General features: G+C 37.7%; 1 protein-coding gene across 4 annotated transcripts in view; it reads right to left on the reverse strand.

Moving 5' to 3' along the window:
- Positions 1-19,732, reverse strand: part of INTS9 (integrator complex subunit 9) — a 101,300-nt gene that overhangs the window by 25,883 nt on the left and 55,685 nt on the right. For all 4 annotated transcript variants that reach the window (XM_015081172.3, XM_053216659.1, XM_053216660.1 and 1 more), the window contains 2 exons: positions 10,702-10,822; positions 9,730-9,864 (listed from right to left, as the gene is read on the reverse strand). In XM_015081172.3, the coding sequence (XP_014936658.1) occupies positions 9,730-9,864; positions 10,702-10,822 (256 nt within the window). The remainder of the gene's footprint in view (positions 1-9,729; positions 9,865-10,701; positions 10,823-19,732) is intronic.

The raw sequence follows: 19,732 nt of genomic DNA on the forward strand, positions 1-19,732 counted from the left end.
TCTCTTGCTTGCACTCTGTCTCCCAAGAATAAAGAAATATTTAAAAAAAAAAAAAAAAAAGAGTTCTATGCCTCGGCTGGTGTGGTAATCACGTGATGTGAAAATTCATAGAGCTGTATGCTTAAGATCTCTGGGTTTCACTATACATAAAATTGTACCTCAATGAAAAAAAAAGAGCTTATGATCTCAAATTTGTAGAGTGCTTTGCTCTTTTGAAAATGTCATGTCACACATGTCGCTGGTGGGTTTCCAACATGAATGTGTATTAGAATCACCTGGACGGTTTACTTAACTGTGGATTGCTGGGCACTGAACCCAGAGTTTCTGATTCAGGTCTGAGGTGGGCCTAACAATTTGCATGTCTAATGAGCTACCAAGAGATGCTCCTGGTGCCGGTCTGGGTCACGCCTTGAGAACCATTGTGCTATATAATCTGATTCTCAAGACAGCTCTGCAAAATGAAAACAAGTGTAAAGACTTGAAATAAATACATGAAGTAAGTTTATATTATGAAAACATACAACCTGGGACTCAACCAGTCAAGGCAATTTTCCCTAAGTCTCAGTGGCAGAGAAGCCAGGAAAAATACTGAATTAGGATCCAGAAACAACGAGCTTCCTTCCCATTCTCTTACCTAGGTCACGGACCTCAGGTAAGGCTCTGAGCTGGGTTTCTCATAACATGGGCATATTTGTGACCCATAAGCCTTCACTGATTTCTGAGAGTCTTATGAGCTAATATACATGATCTTCTTGTAAACTATGAAGTCTCCACAGTGCACTATTATGTGATCCTCAGGATGTTGAATTTTTATTTTACCTTGCACAGTCTGAATTTAATTTTGATGGTTTTCAGAGCATCTAAATAAGTAAGTAAGTAAGTAAGTAAGTTAGTTAGTTAGTTAAGTAAGTAACTGCCTTTTCCAAAGAAACCGGGATTCAAACTGAAAACAAAAATGAGGGCCCAGGGATTGAGATGCTAGGTCTCATTTCGTAGCATGTCTTTTCCTTAGTGTTGTTCCACATACTCAATGGAACACACGAAGATAAAAGTCAGAAACCCAGTTTAGTAAGAAGCTTCATCCCTCCTTTCTCTGTTCAACCCATATTTTCCAACAAAGAAAATTCCAAACAGTAGCACAGCAAAGACCCACCACCTGCAATGTTATCTCTGAGTATACGTGCCTTTTGATGTATATTCCTTTAGCATTTTATATAAACATGGATATAAGGGCTTCATTATTTTTTTTTAAATAACATGACTGCAGTTATACAAGCTGCTTTCTAACCCGAGAAACATTTCTTTAACACAGATAAGTATAGTCGTGACAGCAATATCGAATAGATTCTGATTCCTATTTGCACTTCTCTAATAAAATACATATGCATTGTTTCCAGAGAAGAAGAAATACAGTGGTTTATAGTAGCAGATGTGCAATGAGCCTAGAAATGTTCACTGTGTGCATGCATCAAACAGAAGGACCCGGAATGGGGACAAAAGGGATCAAACTTTGTTAGACAGCATATTTAGCTTAAAATGACAATTTTACAAGAACCTTATTAGAACAAACCAATAATGATTCACAGGGCTGATGGGGGCATTCAGATGGTCTAGGAACCCTCAAAATAGCATACACAATTCTGTGTGCGCGCCTAGGTACATTTTCCCAGAGGTGACTGGGCTGTCATATGGGGCCATAACCCCCAAAAGGTTAAGAACTACCAATCTGAATGAAAGCATCTAAGGGAGATCAAACTGTGGCCCTGAAAACATTATCTCTGTACCTCAGTCATCGATGCTGCCGTCCTTTGAAAATTAAATGTCCACACACACAAAAAAACAACAAAACAAAACAAAGGCAGTACTGTAATACAAATACCACCATGTTGGAAGTTATGAGATACTTCATGATCAGATCAGACAAGATGTTTGTGATTTTAGGAGACATACTTGGGAGACATTTCTTGTAGATTACTAGGGTTACTGTAAAGAGTTAGCCCTTAACACCTTGTAGTGACACCCTCTGAACCAAGCTGACATTGCCAACATCTCCATTTCATCACCAAAGAGCAAATGTATATATTACAGGTGTCTATGGCAACTCACTGAGTGCTTCAAGTGGGAACATTTTATTCAAACACACACTTTGTATGTTCCAAAATGACTACAATAAATACAAATTAGTGTTCTAATCAGAAATATAAGGAAATAAAAATATTTTAAAAGAAAACAAAAATTCCACTATGAGATTCCCAACAAGATAGAGAATGAACACAGGCCGCTGGCTCCCTTCTAGAATCTAAGCTGAGAGAAAGCATAGAAATAAGGGCACCTGACAGTTTTGAGAAACTAAACAACCATGATGAATTCCTGGGAAACCACGGGTGTTGGAATAGGGACAAGATGGCAAGCAAGGGCCAAAGAGGGCTTGCACTGCAGGAAGAATAGAGGGTGGCAAGGAACTCCTTGGCCTTTTCTCTCTCTTCCATACTGCCTATGGCCTGCTCCACCATACTGTGAAGCAGAACATACCAGAATAGTGGGATGAATGTTCATAAAAGGTACAGGCAGACCTATCAGCCGTTCCTTGTTTCCTCACACTACCAGGCTAAGTGGTAACATATCAGGAAGACAAATCCTGGGAAAAAAAGCAGTGTCTAGAGCAGAGGTACAAGAGGATGTCCCTGAAAGCCAAGTAGTAAGAGCTCACAGGGAAATAAAACAAGACCACTGAGGAAAACAACATCTACTAAATACAATAAGCTAAAAACCTACGCCACGTGGAGAATTAATAAACCAAATGGAACAGCAGAATATGCATTAAAAAAGTCCACACACAAAATAAGTAAAAGAAAAACAAGTATAAAGAGAAACATTTCAAAATATTACATATAAAAATACAGTGACTGAAATAAAGAGTCCAACACAAAGGCTGAAGGGCAGTATGGATAGAGTTAAAGAATGAATTCTTGAGCTGGAAGATCAAGTTGAGGAGTTTTTTTTCAGGAGGCATCAAGCAGGAGAAGGGGGTAAAAAAAAAAGGAAGAAAGAGATATACAAAACATAAAAGTGTCAATATCTGTGTATGAGAAATTCCATAAAGAGAAATAAAAAATCAACCAGAAGGAATAATCTTAAAAACAATTAAGAATCTTTTTGTGTTAAAGTTGGAAGATTTCTCAAAGTATTATACTGACAGAAAAAATACACATTTAAGATATGTCACAGTAAAACTTAAGAATATTTAAGATAAAGTGAAAATTCTAAAAGCAAATCCCATAAAGGAACACAAATCTAAAGAGTTCTGCAGTTCTTAAGTACAAGGGTACAAATGGAAAATGAATAAAGATTTTCAAAGCTTTATAGTTTCCAAGTTCTTTTCCTTGAATTTTATATCTATCCAAGCTATCATTTAAATGTGAGAAAAAATTAAAACTATTCTTAGTACTTCAAAGCCTCATAAGGTTTACCATTTTAAGACGCTCTTGGTGAATGTTCCTCAAGCACTCCTGGAAGAAGGAAAGTCAATCTAGAGGATTATGAGATATATGGGAAGGTAGGTTGGAAAAAAAACCCCAAAAACAACTCAGTAAAGCTCACTGTCTAAATAAGTGATATATTCAACACTTGATGTATAGCCTAGATAACCCAGAACTAAAATTCCAGACAGTATGAACATGGTGGGTCAGGGGAGAAGGAAGAGGAGAAAGACAGGAAAGACAAGAGGAAGGTGTGGCTCTGGAGGGAAAGACAAAGATATTGATAAACTTAGGACACTCAAAGGAAAAATAAATGAAGCAACAACCCAGAAGAATAAAAATAAAATGTGTGTTCAAACTTACAGAAAGAAATTATGTCATTTAAAAGAAGGGAAGAAAGGATGGGGAAAAGAATGAACTAAAAAAAACAGGAAATAAAATTACAAAAATAAACCCTCAGTACAATAGTAATTACAGTAAATATAAATAGTTTCACCATTCCAGAGACTCTTGACTAAAAAAGAAAAAAACCCTTACTATGTCTACAAGGGACTCACTAGAAAAGGATACAGAAGGAATGAAAAGAAGCAGATGGAAAATAGTATGAGGCAAATATGGAGGGGGAAAATGTCTCTTGGCTTTTAATGCAGGTTTGATACAGAAAAAAATCAGCATCCTGATAAAAGGAGTAATTGTTCAATAAAACATAATGATCACATATACATCTGATTACATTGCTTAAAACCATAAAAAGCAATAACTGGTGAAAGTATAGGCAGAAGTAGATAAATCAACAAATAACTTTCTTTCCAGAAACTGGGAACTAAGCAAAGATATGATAGAACAGAATTAACACAATAATTAGAAAAGTTTTCATTCAACGGTAAACACAGTCTTTTACAACATACACAAAACATTTACAAAAATGGACTGTGTTTCAAAGCAACACTTCAGTGAAGGAGTATATTCTTATCATAATGCCAATTAAAAAAAAAAAAGAAAAATCCAGAAACATTTAAGCATGATTGGAAAAAGTCTCTTGTCTAACCCTAAGTCTAATCATATTGGATGGACCAGAAACAAACACAAGCACTATAAAACAACCTTTGGCTACTTAAATTATGAACATTATGAAGGAAATTATGATATACTGAGAGATGAATGACAGACCCCTACATATTAACAATTTAACAGAGTTAAATGATACTAAGAGAGAAACATAGCTTTAAGTACACTTATTGGAAAGCACAAAAGGATGGAAATGAATGAGGTAAAGTATTAAAGGAAAAGCAACAGAGAAAACCCAAAGATGAAAGGAAGGAAATAATAAAGGGCAGAATAGAAAATGAAAATACAACAAAAACAATTAAAAACAAAAACTTATTTTTGTTTTTAATTTAATTTTTTATTTTTAAAAATTTACATCCAAATTAGTTAGCATATAGTGAAACAATGATTTCAGGAGTAGGTTCCTTAATGCCCCTTACCCATTTAGCCCATCCTCCCTCCCACAACCCCTCCAGCAACCCTCAGTTTGTTTTCCATATTTATAAGTCTGTTCTGTTTTGTCCCCCTCCTTGTTTTTATATTATTTTTGTTTCCCTTCCCTTACGTTCATCTGAAAAACTTATTCTTTAAAGAAAATCAGTAATGCAGATAAACCTCTGGCAAATCTGATCAAGAAAAAAGAGGTGTTAAAATGTAGAATGAAAATAGAATTACACAAAAAAGTTTAAACAAATAAAAAGGGTAATAAACAACTTCCATGGATATGATTTTGAAAACCTAGGTAAAATGGACAAATCTCTGCTATATTCGCACAGCTCTGACCCAGAGAATATAGTTCAATAGTCATGAGAAAGTTAAAATGATAATCTCAGGCCTGGATAATTTTATGGGGAACTGACTTTCAAAAAAAGAGAACAGTTATCTTGTGTATAGCTATAGAGTGAAAATGGGGCTCCTGGGTGGCCCAGTTGGTTGAGCATCTGACTTCGGTTCAGGTCATGATCTCTTAGTTTGTGAGTTCCAGCCCTGTGTCGGGCTCTGTGCTGACAGCTCAGAGCCTGTAGCCTGCTTCAGTCTGTGTCTCCCTCTCTCTCTGCTCCTCCCATCTTGTGCTCTGTCTCTGTCTCTGTCTCTCTCTCTCTCACAAATAAGCATTAAAAAATTAAAAAAAAAAGAAAAAGAGTGGAAGGTGCTCAAATCATCTCATGAGACTAAATGTATCCTGATGCCAAACAAATGAAGACAGAATGAGAAAATAAGGTATGGGTCTATTTTTCACTTATGAATACAGATTATAGGCATAACTTGGAGATATCACAGGTTGAGGCCCAGACCAATAAACTGAATATGGCAATAAAGAGAGTCAAACGAATTTCTGGTTTCCCAGCGCATATAAAAGTTACATTTATACATACTATTCTGTTAAGTATGCAATAGCATTATGTCTTTAAAAAAAAAAAAAAAACCCTACATAATTAAAAAAATATCTGATTGCTAAAAAATGCTAACCATCATCTGAGCTTTTAGCATGTTAAAATCACTGATCACAGGTCACCATAACAAATGTGATAACAATGAAAAAATTTGAAATGTTGTGGGAATTACCAAAATGTGACCCAGAGACACAAAGTGACCAAATGCTGTTGGAAAAAAGTGCTGATGGCCTTGCTCAATGCAAGGTTGCCACAAGCCTTCAATCTGTAAATAAGGCAGTATGTAAGAAATGCAATAAAGCAAAGCACAATGAAATGAGATATACCTGTATAAATTTCAAAAAAATACTGACCAACTTATATTCCAGGAGTATATTTTAAAAAGAAAAAACTGATCAAATAAGATTTATCACAAGAGTAAAGGATGGTTAAATGTGAGAAAAGCTGGGGGTCTGGGCGGCTCAGTTAAGTGTCTGACTCTTGATTTTGGCTCTGGTCGTGATCTCATGGTTCATGGGTTTGAGCCCCACTTTGGGCTCTGTGCTGACAGTGCAGAGCCTGCTTGGGATTCTCTCTCTCTCTCTCTCTCTCTCTCTCTCGCGCGCGCGCGCGCTCTCTCTGCCCCACTCATGCTCTCTCTCTCAAAATAACTTAAAAAAAAATGTGAGAAAAGCTAATACTACAATTCATTACATTACTGGTTTAAAGGAAATAAATCACATGATCATCTCACAGACTGGAAGAAGCACTTGATAAGGTATAATGTCTACATCTGACTTTTAAAAATAAGAAAATTAGGAACAGAGGAGAAACTCCCTAACCTGATAGACAAAAACCAGTAGGAAGCCATCCTATTTAATGAAGAAGCTACAAAAGCATTCCCTTTAAAATCTGATATAAGAAAAGGCTGCCACTGTCATCACTTCTGTTTACATGGGACTAGAATATGTGATTGTAAGACAGGAAAACGAAATAAAAGATAAAAAGATTGAAAGAAAAGTGACAAAATTGTTACTTCTTTGCAGATAATATTATCATTAGTAGGTAAATACTAGAATATAAGAATTCAGTATGTTGGTGAACACCAGATCAATAGGAAAATTAGTACTGAGGCTTTCCAGTCAGTAGAAGCTAGTTCTCTTCTGCCCTTTGGGATGGGATGCTGTACTTTTGTGGGCCTCAGTTCTCCTCTAACTCTCCATTCTTATTCAAGATTATTTTTCTTCCTTCTACCTTCTATAGGTAAATGTCCCTCACAGCTCATCAGTCTTTCCCCTTAGGCTCTTTACATACTTTAAAAAATCTGATGCTCTAATTTGTCTCAGGCTTGCTGTCACATCCAAGTTCCAGTTCTAGATTTTCATCTGTCCCCGGTGTTCACTCAAATTGCTATGCATCATACTCACTACTCCCTTCTAAAACCAGAACCCCCTTTGTCAACTCCTTCTTGTCAGGTGGGTAAGTGTCATCATTACCATTCTCAATATCATCTTGGCATGAAATCTCTGGCCTGTATTTTTCCTACCCTGGAGACAGCAAGCATTCAATAAGTATTTGTTGAAATAAAGACCTGCCAATGTTTTCTTTGTCATTCCATTCTTACCACTTCAGGCTTAATCCAAAGCCTCACTCTGCTATGCTTATTAGATCACTAAAGCAGCCTATTTTTTCTACCTAGGGAAGTTCCACTCAAGTAGACCAGTGGTTGGCCTTTTCTGTAAAGTCTAAAGCAGAACTTTGCTGGTACAGTGTGCAAGTAGCCATAAACCATCCATAACCAAATGGATGTGGCTGTACTGCAAGAAGACATCATTTATAAAAACAGGTAGCAAGCCAAATTTGGTCCACGGACAATAGCTTGCTGACCTCGGAAGCTGACTGTTCAGTTTTTCAAACCTAAACTTTTCTTATCCTTGCTAATTCAATGCAGAATCCAATTATCATTGCAGCGCCCAGGTGGCTCAGTCGGTTGAGTATCCAACTCTTGGTTTTGGCTCAGGTCATGATCCCAGGGTCGTGGGAGCGAGCCCCTGCTTAGGATTCTCTCTCTCTGCCCCTGTTCTCTGCTTATGCTCTCTCTCTCTCTCTCTCAAAAAAAAAAAAAAAAAAAAGAATCCGATTATCTGGGTGAAAGGAAATCGAATTCATTATCTTTTTTATATACAACACTGGTTGCCAGCTTGAAATTAAAATTAATTACTTAGGTATGTTCCTCATTACTTTCAAGACCTTATTTTCCCTTTAAATTTACGAACCTTGGAAGAATAATTTACTGGAAATTACATCAGTAGTACTGTAAAGCCTTTGATCTAAGCAGGACAAATCGGAAGAGTTGGCAGCCAAATAATTTTTCTGTCTTTTATGGAAGAATATATCAAGAATGATAGAAGCTGCCAATAAAGTATTTTGATTCAATGAAGCAGATTAAGATGACATTGATGGGCTTTTGATTTCAGTAAGCGGGAAAGGCCCAGAATTCTGCTAGCTATAGGAAAAAAAAAAAGCAACTTGTCCCCTCCTCTAGACCTGGAGATGAAATTTGATTATAAAAGAAGGTATGAAAAAAACCAATACATGGTGACAGATCATAAGCATCCTATTGTTCTAGACCTACAGCAGGCATTTTTCCTCTTCGTATTAAAATAAGATATGGGCTTCCCCAAGTTATCTATCTACATATCCATCCATCAGCTAACTATCTGATTTCTGCCCCTCCTTTACAAACATGGAAAGAATCAGGATTTATGAAATGGACAATAAATTCATTACAAATACCTAAAAAAGAACAAAAAATACATTTGTAACAATGGGTATGTATGTACTTAGCTTCTTGCCAAATATGACTTAACAAATGACCAAACTAAAATCTTCTAATAGCTTCCCTCTACATGTTTAAATAAAATACATTAAGGAGCGCCTGGGTGGCTCAGTCGTTAAGTGTCCAACTTCGACTCAGGTCATGATCTCATGATTTGTCAGTTCAAGCCCCACATAGGGCTCTGTGCTGACAGCTCAGAGCCTGGAGCCTGCTTCAGATTCTGTCTTCCTCTCTCTCTGCTGCTTCCATCTCTCCCTCTCCCTCTCTCTCAAATAAACAAACATTGAAAAATAAATAAAATACATTAAAATAAAATCCAAATTTCTCATCATGGTCAACAAAGTTCCACCTCACCTGGCTGTGCTCATTTCATGGACACCCCTGCTGACAGCATGCTGCAATCACAATGGCCCCTCCTTGCTCTTCTGAACATAGATTCATGAGCTAGAACTTTGCCTGTGGGTCACCATGGACACTCTAATACCTAATGAATGCTTGACACATACATAGTAGACCCTTAGTAAAGAAATAATTAACATCTGCTGAGTAAATGGGTGACCATTTCTGTTGTATATCAGGCTATGGTTATTGAAAGTGGTGGGAAATCTCAAAATCCTAGAGATGGACCCAAAGGCAGCAGGATCTTACAGAGGACCTTGCAATCCTAAACACTGGGACATGGGAAATCTACCTTTCAGGAAGAGTGTCTTAACATAAGGTTTCAGTTAAGCAAGATAAGCTCTAGAGATCTGCTATACAACACTGTACTGTAGTCAACAATAATGTATAGTATAAAAATTATTAAAACGGTAGATTTCATGTTAAGCATTCTTACCAAAATAACAATAAATTTTTTTTTTTTTTTTTAAATAGGATACATGTAGAAACCAAAATTAGGAAGATTTAAAAACAACTGATGATGTTCTGGATACATTATCAATTTGGGTTCAGTAACCAAAACACTGAACTGTTAAAAGAGAATCAGAACTACCTGGGGATGTGTGGTAAGTAAGGAGGATCCGGAGACATAGGATACTTTCTCATAATGGGACTGGATAATCCAGTTGGAGCTTCCAAGGGCATAGCCTGAGCTTAGTGGAGTCACCTGAACTGCACCAAAAAGCTCCTAGAAAAGAACCACAGTAAGAGAATGTGTGATGAGCTTTCAGCAGTACAGTCATACCAGATAAGTCTTTGCAGGAAAAAAGAAAAAAGAAACAAATCAAAAAACCCAGAAATATCCTTCTCTACTTAGATATAGAAATTTTAAAGTAAAACAGAAAGTATAAAGCAAAAAAAAAAAATCAATGGAGACCAGATGGTAGACCCAGAAAGCAATCCTTACCCCCTGAGTTTCAGAATATCTACATTTACCAGGCACTCAGGCCTCACTCATGAAAAGACTAAGGCAATAGATTTTTTTATTTTTTTAAATAAAGAGGCAATAGATTACCAGCAACACCAAAGAGACAAATACTTGGGTTTTCTTTTTCTTTTTTTAGGTTAGGCATTAATTGCCTAGTTGTTCTATACTGAGTGGCTCTGGGCCTAAGTTAACAAAAATGGGGACACTTACTATCAGGTCAGAGCTCAAAAGTTATACCTGCCAACAAATCGCTTCTTGATCTGTTTTATGCTCTTGTATTATTTCACTTGTCCAAAATCTATAAAGCTGCACCCACTGTTCTCAAGTGAATAGAATGAGATGTCTTTCTCCTGACTCATTGCATGCTGGTCAGTAGAATGCTGGCTAATGATGGGGAATGTAAGGGTTAGGAAAGAACACAACTATCAGCCTGGAGGGTGGAAGACAGAGGATAATGACAATTGCTCTGTTTTTTCACCTTGTACAAGATTCTCAGTAACTGAATGGCCGAAGAAAGGGAACGAGAAGATCCTCCCAAAGGGTAACAGGATGAATCAAAAGCATTCATGCATCACTTAAAACCACATTAACACTCACAATTTTCTGAGAATATCCCACCAGCTGGATTTTGCTAAGGGCAGAGTTCACCTCTTGCATTGTATAACATCTTCTCCAGGTTGATACTTCGACTGCGTCCTTGAGAGGAGAAGGCAGCAGCCTGTAAATGCATCACAATGCCAACGCTATGTTATTGCGAAATCCTTTCAAGTAATTTGTCCACTTTATCTGAGTTATTACAACTTACTGGCATATAACTGCCTCCAGGATTCTTTTTTATTTTTATTTTAATTTTTTAAAGTTTATTCATTTTTTTGAGAGAGAGACACAGAGAGCGAGTTGGGGGAGATGCTGATAGAGAGGGAGAGAGAGAATCCCAAGCAGGCTCTGCACCATCAGCATGGAGCCTGATGTGGGGCTTGAACTAAAGAACTGTGAGATCATGACCTGAGCTGAAACCAAGAGTCGGAGGCTTAACCAACTGAGCTACTCAGGCACCCTGACAGGATTCTTTTATAATCATTTTTATTTCTGTAAGGGTGGTAGTACTGCCCCCCTTTCACTTCTGAGTCCTCTCTCTTTTTTCTTGGTCTAGCTAAAAGTTTTTCAGTTTTGTTGATCCTTTTTTAAAAAACCCTAACTTTTCTCTATTTTTCTATTCTCCATTCTGTTTATCGAGCACAAAGCTGGATATGTTTTTTTTTAATTTAGTCTGACCATCTCTGCCATTTGGACTGCTTAATACATTCACATTTATTATTGATATAGTTGGATTATGTTTCCCAATTTAACTTTTGTTTTCTGTGTGCCTCAGGTCTTTTTTTTCCCCTCTGTTCCTCCTTTACTACTTTACTACTGATGCAGCCTTTTAATTTCCTTCACAATGTTTCACTGTATTTTTTTTCCTTAGTGATTGTTCTAGGGCTTATCATATAGATCTTAACAAAGAGCATTTCAATAGGACATTTCAACTGCTCCTCCCTGTTCATGAGTGATATATGAAATACACTTTACTCATAGATCTGCAAAGCTATAGAAAGGGATTGAGTTAAACACAGCTGAAGCTTGGCATAAGGGAGGAAAATAAAACACAATTTGTGACCTTTCAGATTAGCATCAGGAGTATCTCTTAAAACAAGCAAACAAAAATTTGTCATTAGAAAAACACTATTGTTTGCTGTAACAGACTCAGGAACAGAACTGAGAGAGGGACTTCCCTGAGATTCTCTGTACAAATAGGTCAAGGATTTTCTGGTGAACTGAAAGTGTGTATTAGTTCTGTTCTCTCTCCTTAAATACCACTGAATATAGTAAAGGGCTACACACACACACACACACACACACACACACACACACACCTCTTTAAGACAAAGAAAATGAGAGAAGAGACATAGCAACAGCATTTTAGAAAGTGGAAAGTAGGAAGACAAAAAACTGACTTAGCAGACACAGGAAAGTTTAATTCAAGCAATTTATACTGCAGAACCCATAAAAAGCTCAGCAATCTGAAACAATAGGTATATCTGGAAGTGAGACTGAAGGTGAGTCTAAAAACAAGGGGATTTGTTGAAAAAAACTGATGAGAAATAGAACCTTCCAATTCTCCTCATCTATTCCATATAGCTCAGCACTGCCTCTTCTCCTCCCAGGCATGTTGCTAGAGGTTATTCTCTGGAGAGAATAAAAATGAGGGTCTGGACTAGGGGAAACCAGCAACTAGAAGCAGCTCTGTTATTTTTGTTTCTTTTAAATTTTTTTTAATGTTTATTTTTGAGAGAGAGAGAGAGTGCAAGCAGGGAAGGGGCGCAGCACACACGCGCGCGCGAGCGCACACACACACACACACACACACACACACACACACACACACACAATCCGAAGCAGGCTCCAAGCTGTCAGCACAGAGGCCAATGTAGGGCTCGAACTCATGAACCATGAGATCATGACCTGAGCCGAAGTCAGATGCTCAACCAACTGAGCCACTCAGGTGCCCCTAGAAGAAGCTTTATTAAGCAAAGTTTATATACCAAGAGTAACAATTTTCTTCTCCTCATATGGCTCCCAGAACACTATCAGTCAGGCTTATATCCTCCAGGGGGGGTAGGAGACCAGAAGAAACTTCTCTGAAAAATTTGATCAGTACCAAAGAAAACAATCAACTAAAAGATACCGCCACTGGGGGTTTCATGATAAAAAGGCCCAACCAGATTACAGTATGGTGAAGTCTATAATTCAGCAAGACTTAACTCATGGTACACAGATTTTCTAATTAGTTTTTTTACTGTCCAACTCTTTTTAAAAAAATCTTTGTTTTACTGTCCAACTCTTCAACATGAGCCAAGAACCAAGGATTACCATACATGTGAGGAAGGTCTCTAAAACGATAAAGGCCAAAACAAATGAAGGGAGGAGGACAGGAAATAAATTAGGCTGGTAGAATAAAACTTAAAAAAATACTATCGTTATGATCCTTAGATAAACAAGATAGTCTATCTAAGAAAAGAGAAGAGACTTTTTAAAAAAGAGGGGTAATGAGAAAAAGCTTAGACATAAAAATATAACAGCAGAGGGACAATGAAATCATGCCAACATATCAAAATTTCAAAATAAGTTAAAAACATAAAAAAAATTATACAAGACACAAAAGAACCACATAAAACAAAAATCAGGCAAGGAAGATGCAACATTCAGAGCACAGGAGTCCCTAACAGAAATCCAAGCCAAATACTAAAAACTCTAATTGCTAAAATAAAAAGAGGCTTGAAACTACACACTGAAAGAACCGAACACATACCTGAAATACTGACCCAGAAGAACACAAGATACATTCTGGGAAAATATTTACACTATAAATAAAACAAACTTTGGGGGCAACTAGGCAAAAAGAGCAAGTGACTTACAAAGGAGAAAAATATGATACCAGAGTTTCAACAGCAATGCTGTTTTACTCAAAGAAAACAGAGTAAAATATTTAAGACATCAAAGCAAGAAAATGCAAGCCAAAGATTATACAACTAGCAAAACTGACTTTCAAGGTCACTGAGCACAGATAAACAATTATTAACCTGCGAGAACTCAGGGAATATTGTTCTCATGATCCCATCCTGAGACAGCTTCTGAAGAATGAGTTTCCGATAACCAAATTAACTACAGAAACATCAATGTATCAGCTGAGCGTTTATGTGCAGTTTTCCAGAAGTAAGGCCAAATGAAGGTTCAGAGGGAGAGAGGATAGAATGTGAGGGCTGTATGTTCTGATAATATAAATATAATAAAATCATGAAAAAAAGGGAAGGAAAAATACATATGCTCCTTCCTTTGAATGACAACCTAGAAACAACAACCAATCAGAAGTAAGGAGTATTGTTAGCAACCAGAACAGGAGCTTAAAATTCCATTTCCAACTAAAAGAATACAGAGTTTTTTAGAGAAATGGGGGCTTCCAGATTTAGGACAGGGAATAAACAAGAGGAGTGTTAAACTAGATTAGCAAGGAAACAAAGGGTACATACAAAGGTCACAATAAAAGGACATAGTGGACAGCATGAAAAGGCTCACTGTCCAAAGATGGGAAAATCTGAGCTGCAAAAAGACAATATTGGAATAGGTCAAAATCCATGACATATGTGTCAGAGTGGATTATAATTAGATTGGGGCACGGAGAGGGGTTTCTGAGTTACTGGAAATCTTCTATTTTAGGCCTGAGTAGCAGTTATAAGGATGGTTGCTTTATAGTAATTTATTAACTATATATTATCTGTTTTTTATTTGTATATTACAATAGAAGTTCACTTAAAAAATAGAAAAAACTATGCCCAAATAAGAAATTATAATAGCAGAAATGAAAAACTCATGGATAGGTTGGGAGGTAAAGAGAATTTCTCAGACGAAAGAGCAAACAAAAACAAAGGGATGGAAAAAGAAGACAGAAAAAAAACCTGAGTTCCTGTCCAAGAGGTTCAACATCTAAGTGTTAAGAATTCCAGAAAGAAAGAACAGAAAACACAAGGGAGAATATTTTAAAAACAAAAAAATTTTTTTGCCAAAATTGAAGTTCTTAACTTTTCAGACTTAAAGTTTTTATAAAGCAAACATGCTTTCTAAAAAAACAAAACAATATTTTAAGCTCTGTAGACCACATTCTGTCGCATCATTCAACCTAGCTATGCAATGCCACAGAAAATATGTAAATGCATGAATCTGGCTGTATGCCAACAGAACTTTACTTATAAAAACTGGCAGGACACATTTGGCCCACAAAACAGGGACTTGGCCACAGTTGCAACCTCTGTTCTAGATAAGGACCCACTAAGTACTCAGCCCATGAATGAAAACTGTCCCTTAGTAAAACCACATCATCATGATTTTCTTTCTTTCTTTTTTTTTTTTTTTTTTAAATATCATCGTGAGTTTAAGGAACAAAGAGGATATTCTAAGTTTTCACAGAGGAGTAAGAGGGATACATACCACAGATTTAGACTCAGAATAGTACTGGACTTTTCAACAGCACTTCTGGAAGCTAGAGAAAATTATATCAAATCCGGATTTCTATCCATTGGAGGGTGAGGGCACAACAAAGGCATTTTAGATGTGCAGTGTCTCAGAAAGTTTGCCTCCCATGCACTCTTCCTCAGGAAGTTAGTAGGGAATGTGCCTGGCAAAATGAAGGCATGAACAAGAAAAAGATCCAGAAAACAGAGGTTGCAACAGAAGAAAGAGGTGAGGATCTCTTCAGGATAATGGTGAAGAAAATCCTACATGGAGAGCCATGCTGCAGGCCCAAGAGCAGCTGAGATCAGATGGGGGAAAGAGAAGGTTCTGGGAGAGAATTTCCAAGAAGATAAAACTGTTACAACACACTGAGTTTGAACATACTGAGGAGAGACTTGTACAAAGAGACAGGTTGGAGATAAATTAGTAAGAAGTGTATAGGAAACTAAGCAGACAAGATCATTACTAACTCAAGGGAAAACAAAAAGTTGTACAAGAAAGAAAAGTAATCCTAACAATGTTATAAGGCCAGGGAGTTGCATTTATACAGTCAGAATAATGTAAACACTGAATAGAGGTTTAGCTAACCTAGCATATGGATCACGCTGTCCCAATTCTCCTTACCTTTGTTTCTCCAGCAACAAAATATTAATAACCCTTCTTTTTACCTTCTGCATAAACACACTCATGAAGATTTTATTTCACTTATCTGTCCTACATACACTGGATTGCTTTAGGTTTTACAATATTTATTCAATAAATATTTAGCCCTGACTATGGCCATAGCACTGAAGTCCTATAAGGGCTAGAACAGGCACAACATAAAGGCTTCTGCTCATAAGGAGTTTAAGTCTAAAACATTTTTACAACAGTACAAGGCAATAAAAAGATGTCAAAAGCCATGAGTCATCCCTGCCTGCAGACTTGCCTTCTCTCACTGAAGGGTCTAAAAGATATATTGAAAATGCAAATACACACACACACACACGCCCACCCACCCACCCTCCCTCCCCTTTTTCATTTTAATGCTTCCCATTACATTCAGAATAAAATCCAAGGCTCTTAGCATGACTTTATAAGGCCCTTCTTTATCTGGGTCCTGCCTCAGCCTTTGTTCTGTATACTGAGCTATAAACAGCTCTCTTGGTGCCAGGCTTCCCCCAGCCTGTAACCTATCATGTTGTCTCCTCTTCATATTTTGTGTGGACAACACTTACTCCTTTAAAATCTAGACAGCTTCTTTTTCTCAGGTCTTGTGACAGTGGTCAAGGCCAGGTACACATCCTATGTTCTCTTTGGGAGAATGGCCTAACTGTGTATCAGAGACAGGGAAGTGGTACAGGAGAGCCCTTTGGATGCAGCTACTGGTAGGGGCTGCTGCTACTGCTTCCCTTTTCCTTTCACACCCCTGTTGACTCTCTGCCAACTACTTGGAGGAAGGAGAGGTTTCTCTCAGAGGCACCTGATGGAAGAAACAGGATTTACAGTCTTGTCTGGATATAAATCCCAGCATTACTTCTTCACCTCTGAGCCTCAGTTTCCTTATTTGTGAAACTGGGAGAGCAGCACCTCTAGAAGAATTTAGAGTTGTTCTGTGAGGGGTAAATAGTATAATGTACATGAATGTCTGGCAGAGAACAGATGCTGAATAAAGATGGTCTCTAACCACTCCCTCCCCCAACTCCTCCCCTCCCAAAACACAGCCAACACAGCTCCAGGAACATATGCATTTTCCAACAGTATCAGAGTAAACTTCAGCCCAGGGTGATTTACTTCAATGAGCAGCAATGACTCTGAACTTGAGTGGCCCACGCACTGCTCTATAGGGTCTCAAGAAAGAACCCAAGCTACTCCCCTGCTTTAGCTTCTTCTTTAAATTCCTCAGGATCAGGGAGCTTCATGGTTTGGGCACCCTAGTGCTGACCTTCATAAAAATAAAGACTTCTTACTTTGGGCTGGGTAGGAGAAGAAGGGTTTGTTTCTAAGCTTTAAGCCAGAGCTGGAAGGCTATTATGGGAATGGCTTGAGAGGGTGGGGAGGATGAAAAATAACACTTGCAGCCCAATCACATCTTTCAACTTAGGTGAATTTGTCTTACACTGCCCTCAGCTTTGCCAAGGTGCTGCAACAGAGTCATCTCTGTTAGAGGTGGAGCAAAAAGTCATACTCAAGGCTAGATTCAACCCGCTTTCCTTACAGTGAACCTTCTTCCCATCCCTTGACAACCAGTACGGCCATTACCCGAAACAACTTTCTGGGCTTTACTTAATTCCCTTGAGGACCCTTCCCAGCATACTCTCCCCTTGCCATCTGGGACAATGTCCTCTACAAATTAAGCAGATTAAAATATGAAACAGTCTTTCTCAAGACGAGGCATTTGGCTGTTTCCTTCACTCTCTGTTGGAGATTAAACAATCATATATTCAACCTCTAGAATAAGCCAGCAAATGCTGAGCCCTTTATAAGGGAAAAAGGGAAGACCAAAGATGTGAAATATCTATTACTTTTGTCTTCAACAGTCCAGAACCTACTTCTGAAGAAATTACTAGAGTGTAGAGAATAACAATTTCCTTAGGTAAAACAAAAGACTTGTGAAAAATTCAGGTATATTTCAACTTGGATCTTCTCTCATCTTCCTGTTAGGGCAAATGGCATAGAAATAATAAATTTATGTTCCAGAGAAACTGAGGAAAGCATCTGTTTATAAAGAAACATTCATGATGATTTTTTAATAACTAGTTTAGGAGAGCACTGTTGGGAAGGAGATAATAGCCTTGTTAAATACAACAATAAAAACAATAACATATATGTTTTTATTCCATTATATCGTATTACTCACACCATAGTATCTTTTTGCATTTTTGTATCCTGATTGAGCAGTGCCCAACACAAAAGACACTCACAAAATAAAAATGTCCACTTGCTGCCCCAGGAAAGGTAGGAACCAGTGAGTCAATTATTGACAAGTTCTGTCCAAAGTGCACCAATAAGTTTGGCTAGAGAGCCCTATGACAGTGTGTGAGGAGGTGAGAACTTCAGGGAAGAACCAACGAGTGAGCCAGAAGAGGAAGGCTATGCAGGTCCCAAGGACTCTGGTCTCGAGTCTGACCTGCTCAGTGTAGGGTTTTATGGCAGGCAGCTTCTAACATGGTCCTAAGGATCCCTGGCCTTCTGTATTCACTCCCTTGTGTGGTTCCCCTCCCCAGAGGGTGGGCTGGACCTAGTGGTTTGCTTCAAGTGAAGAGAATATGACAAAACTGAAGGGATGTCACTTCTTCTAAGATTAGTTTACTAATGACTGTGACTTCCATCTTGCCCATATTCTCTCTTTTGTCCTCTTGCTCACTATGATGAAACCGCCGTGAGACGCTCTGTGGAGAGGTCCACACACAAGGGCCTGAAGGAGGCTTCAGTCCATCACCTGTGAAGAACAGAACTGTGCCATCACCCACGTGAGTGATTCCTTCCCAGTGGAGCCAGAGAGAGGTGAAGCTCTTGTAGGCGACTCAGGACAGACAACCCAGTGTTATTCATAAATTATAGTTTTCTGGATCACATGTTAGCACAGAACCCATGTTTAAATACCTTAACTAAGTCTGGGCTTTCCTGAGGTCTCCTCAATGACATTTTTACAAGCACTAATTATACAGAACTTCTGTAGAAGGGTATTCTTCATATCCAATTTAACTTCAATTTTTGCTTATTTTGGTTGCAACACTGAGCGATTTACTTAACCTTTTCTTTCCACCATATTTCTAAACTGAGGGTAAAATACTTCCTTCCAACATTGTTGTGAGGACTACAGCAAATGTGTTATATATATATGTATTATCATCATATATAGGATAATCAGTGCTTTATGAAATTTAGCTTTTTAATGAAATTCAATCACTTTAGCTCCCCCCTTATACTTAAATTCTTGGGGTATCTTATTCTGGTACCTTTTATTGAGTACACTATTTTTCAGATTTAAAACTAATTATTTGTCATTTTTCTATTGGGAAATATCCAGAGGTTTCCTTTTTCATACAGGTTTGGTGACAAAATTTCCACAATTTTGGTGAATTTCCTATCAGCTGCAGAAGAGATTTAAACTAGGAATTAGTCAAATATACTGGTGGCTTTTTCAAATGACCAAAGTTTCAATAATCTTTTCTACAATGTTAATTTCCAATTCTTTTCTCTCTTTCCTGGTATGCACTGGCTGGTTTGAACCAATCCAGTCACTTCTCAATCATGCCGTGTTGCCCTGTTTTTGCCTCTACCCTTCCTTTACCTTAGAATTGCCTCTTCCCTCTTTGAAACTCTACTTAAATCTGCCAAGTCCAGTGTAAGTCTGGCCACTTAGTATATAATCTTTGCTTGACAAGCTCCTTGGGTACAGGGATTATGTCTTAAACTTTTGGGGGCATTTTCCTGCAAACTGATCATGATGCCAGGCACTTGGCAGTTAGTAAGTCGTCTGAATTCCATATTTATATTCACAAATTCCTTTTATTGACACCCTTTTCTTACTCCTTTGCGATATTTAGTCACTTGGTCACTACTTCCTTATATTTCCTAACATCTAACCTAACTT

This window comes from Acinonyx jubatus, chromosome B1 (assembly GCF_027475565.1).
Source record: "Acinonyx jubatus isolate Ajub_Pintada_27869175 chromosome B1, VMU_Ajub_asm_v1.0, whole genome shotgun sequence".
Classification (NCBI taxonomy): domain Eukaryota; kingdom Metazoa; phylum Chordata; class Mammalia; order Carnivora; family Felidae; genus Acinonyx; species Acinonyx jubatus.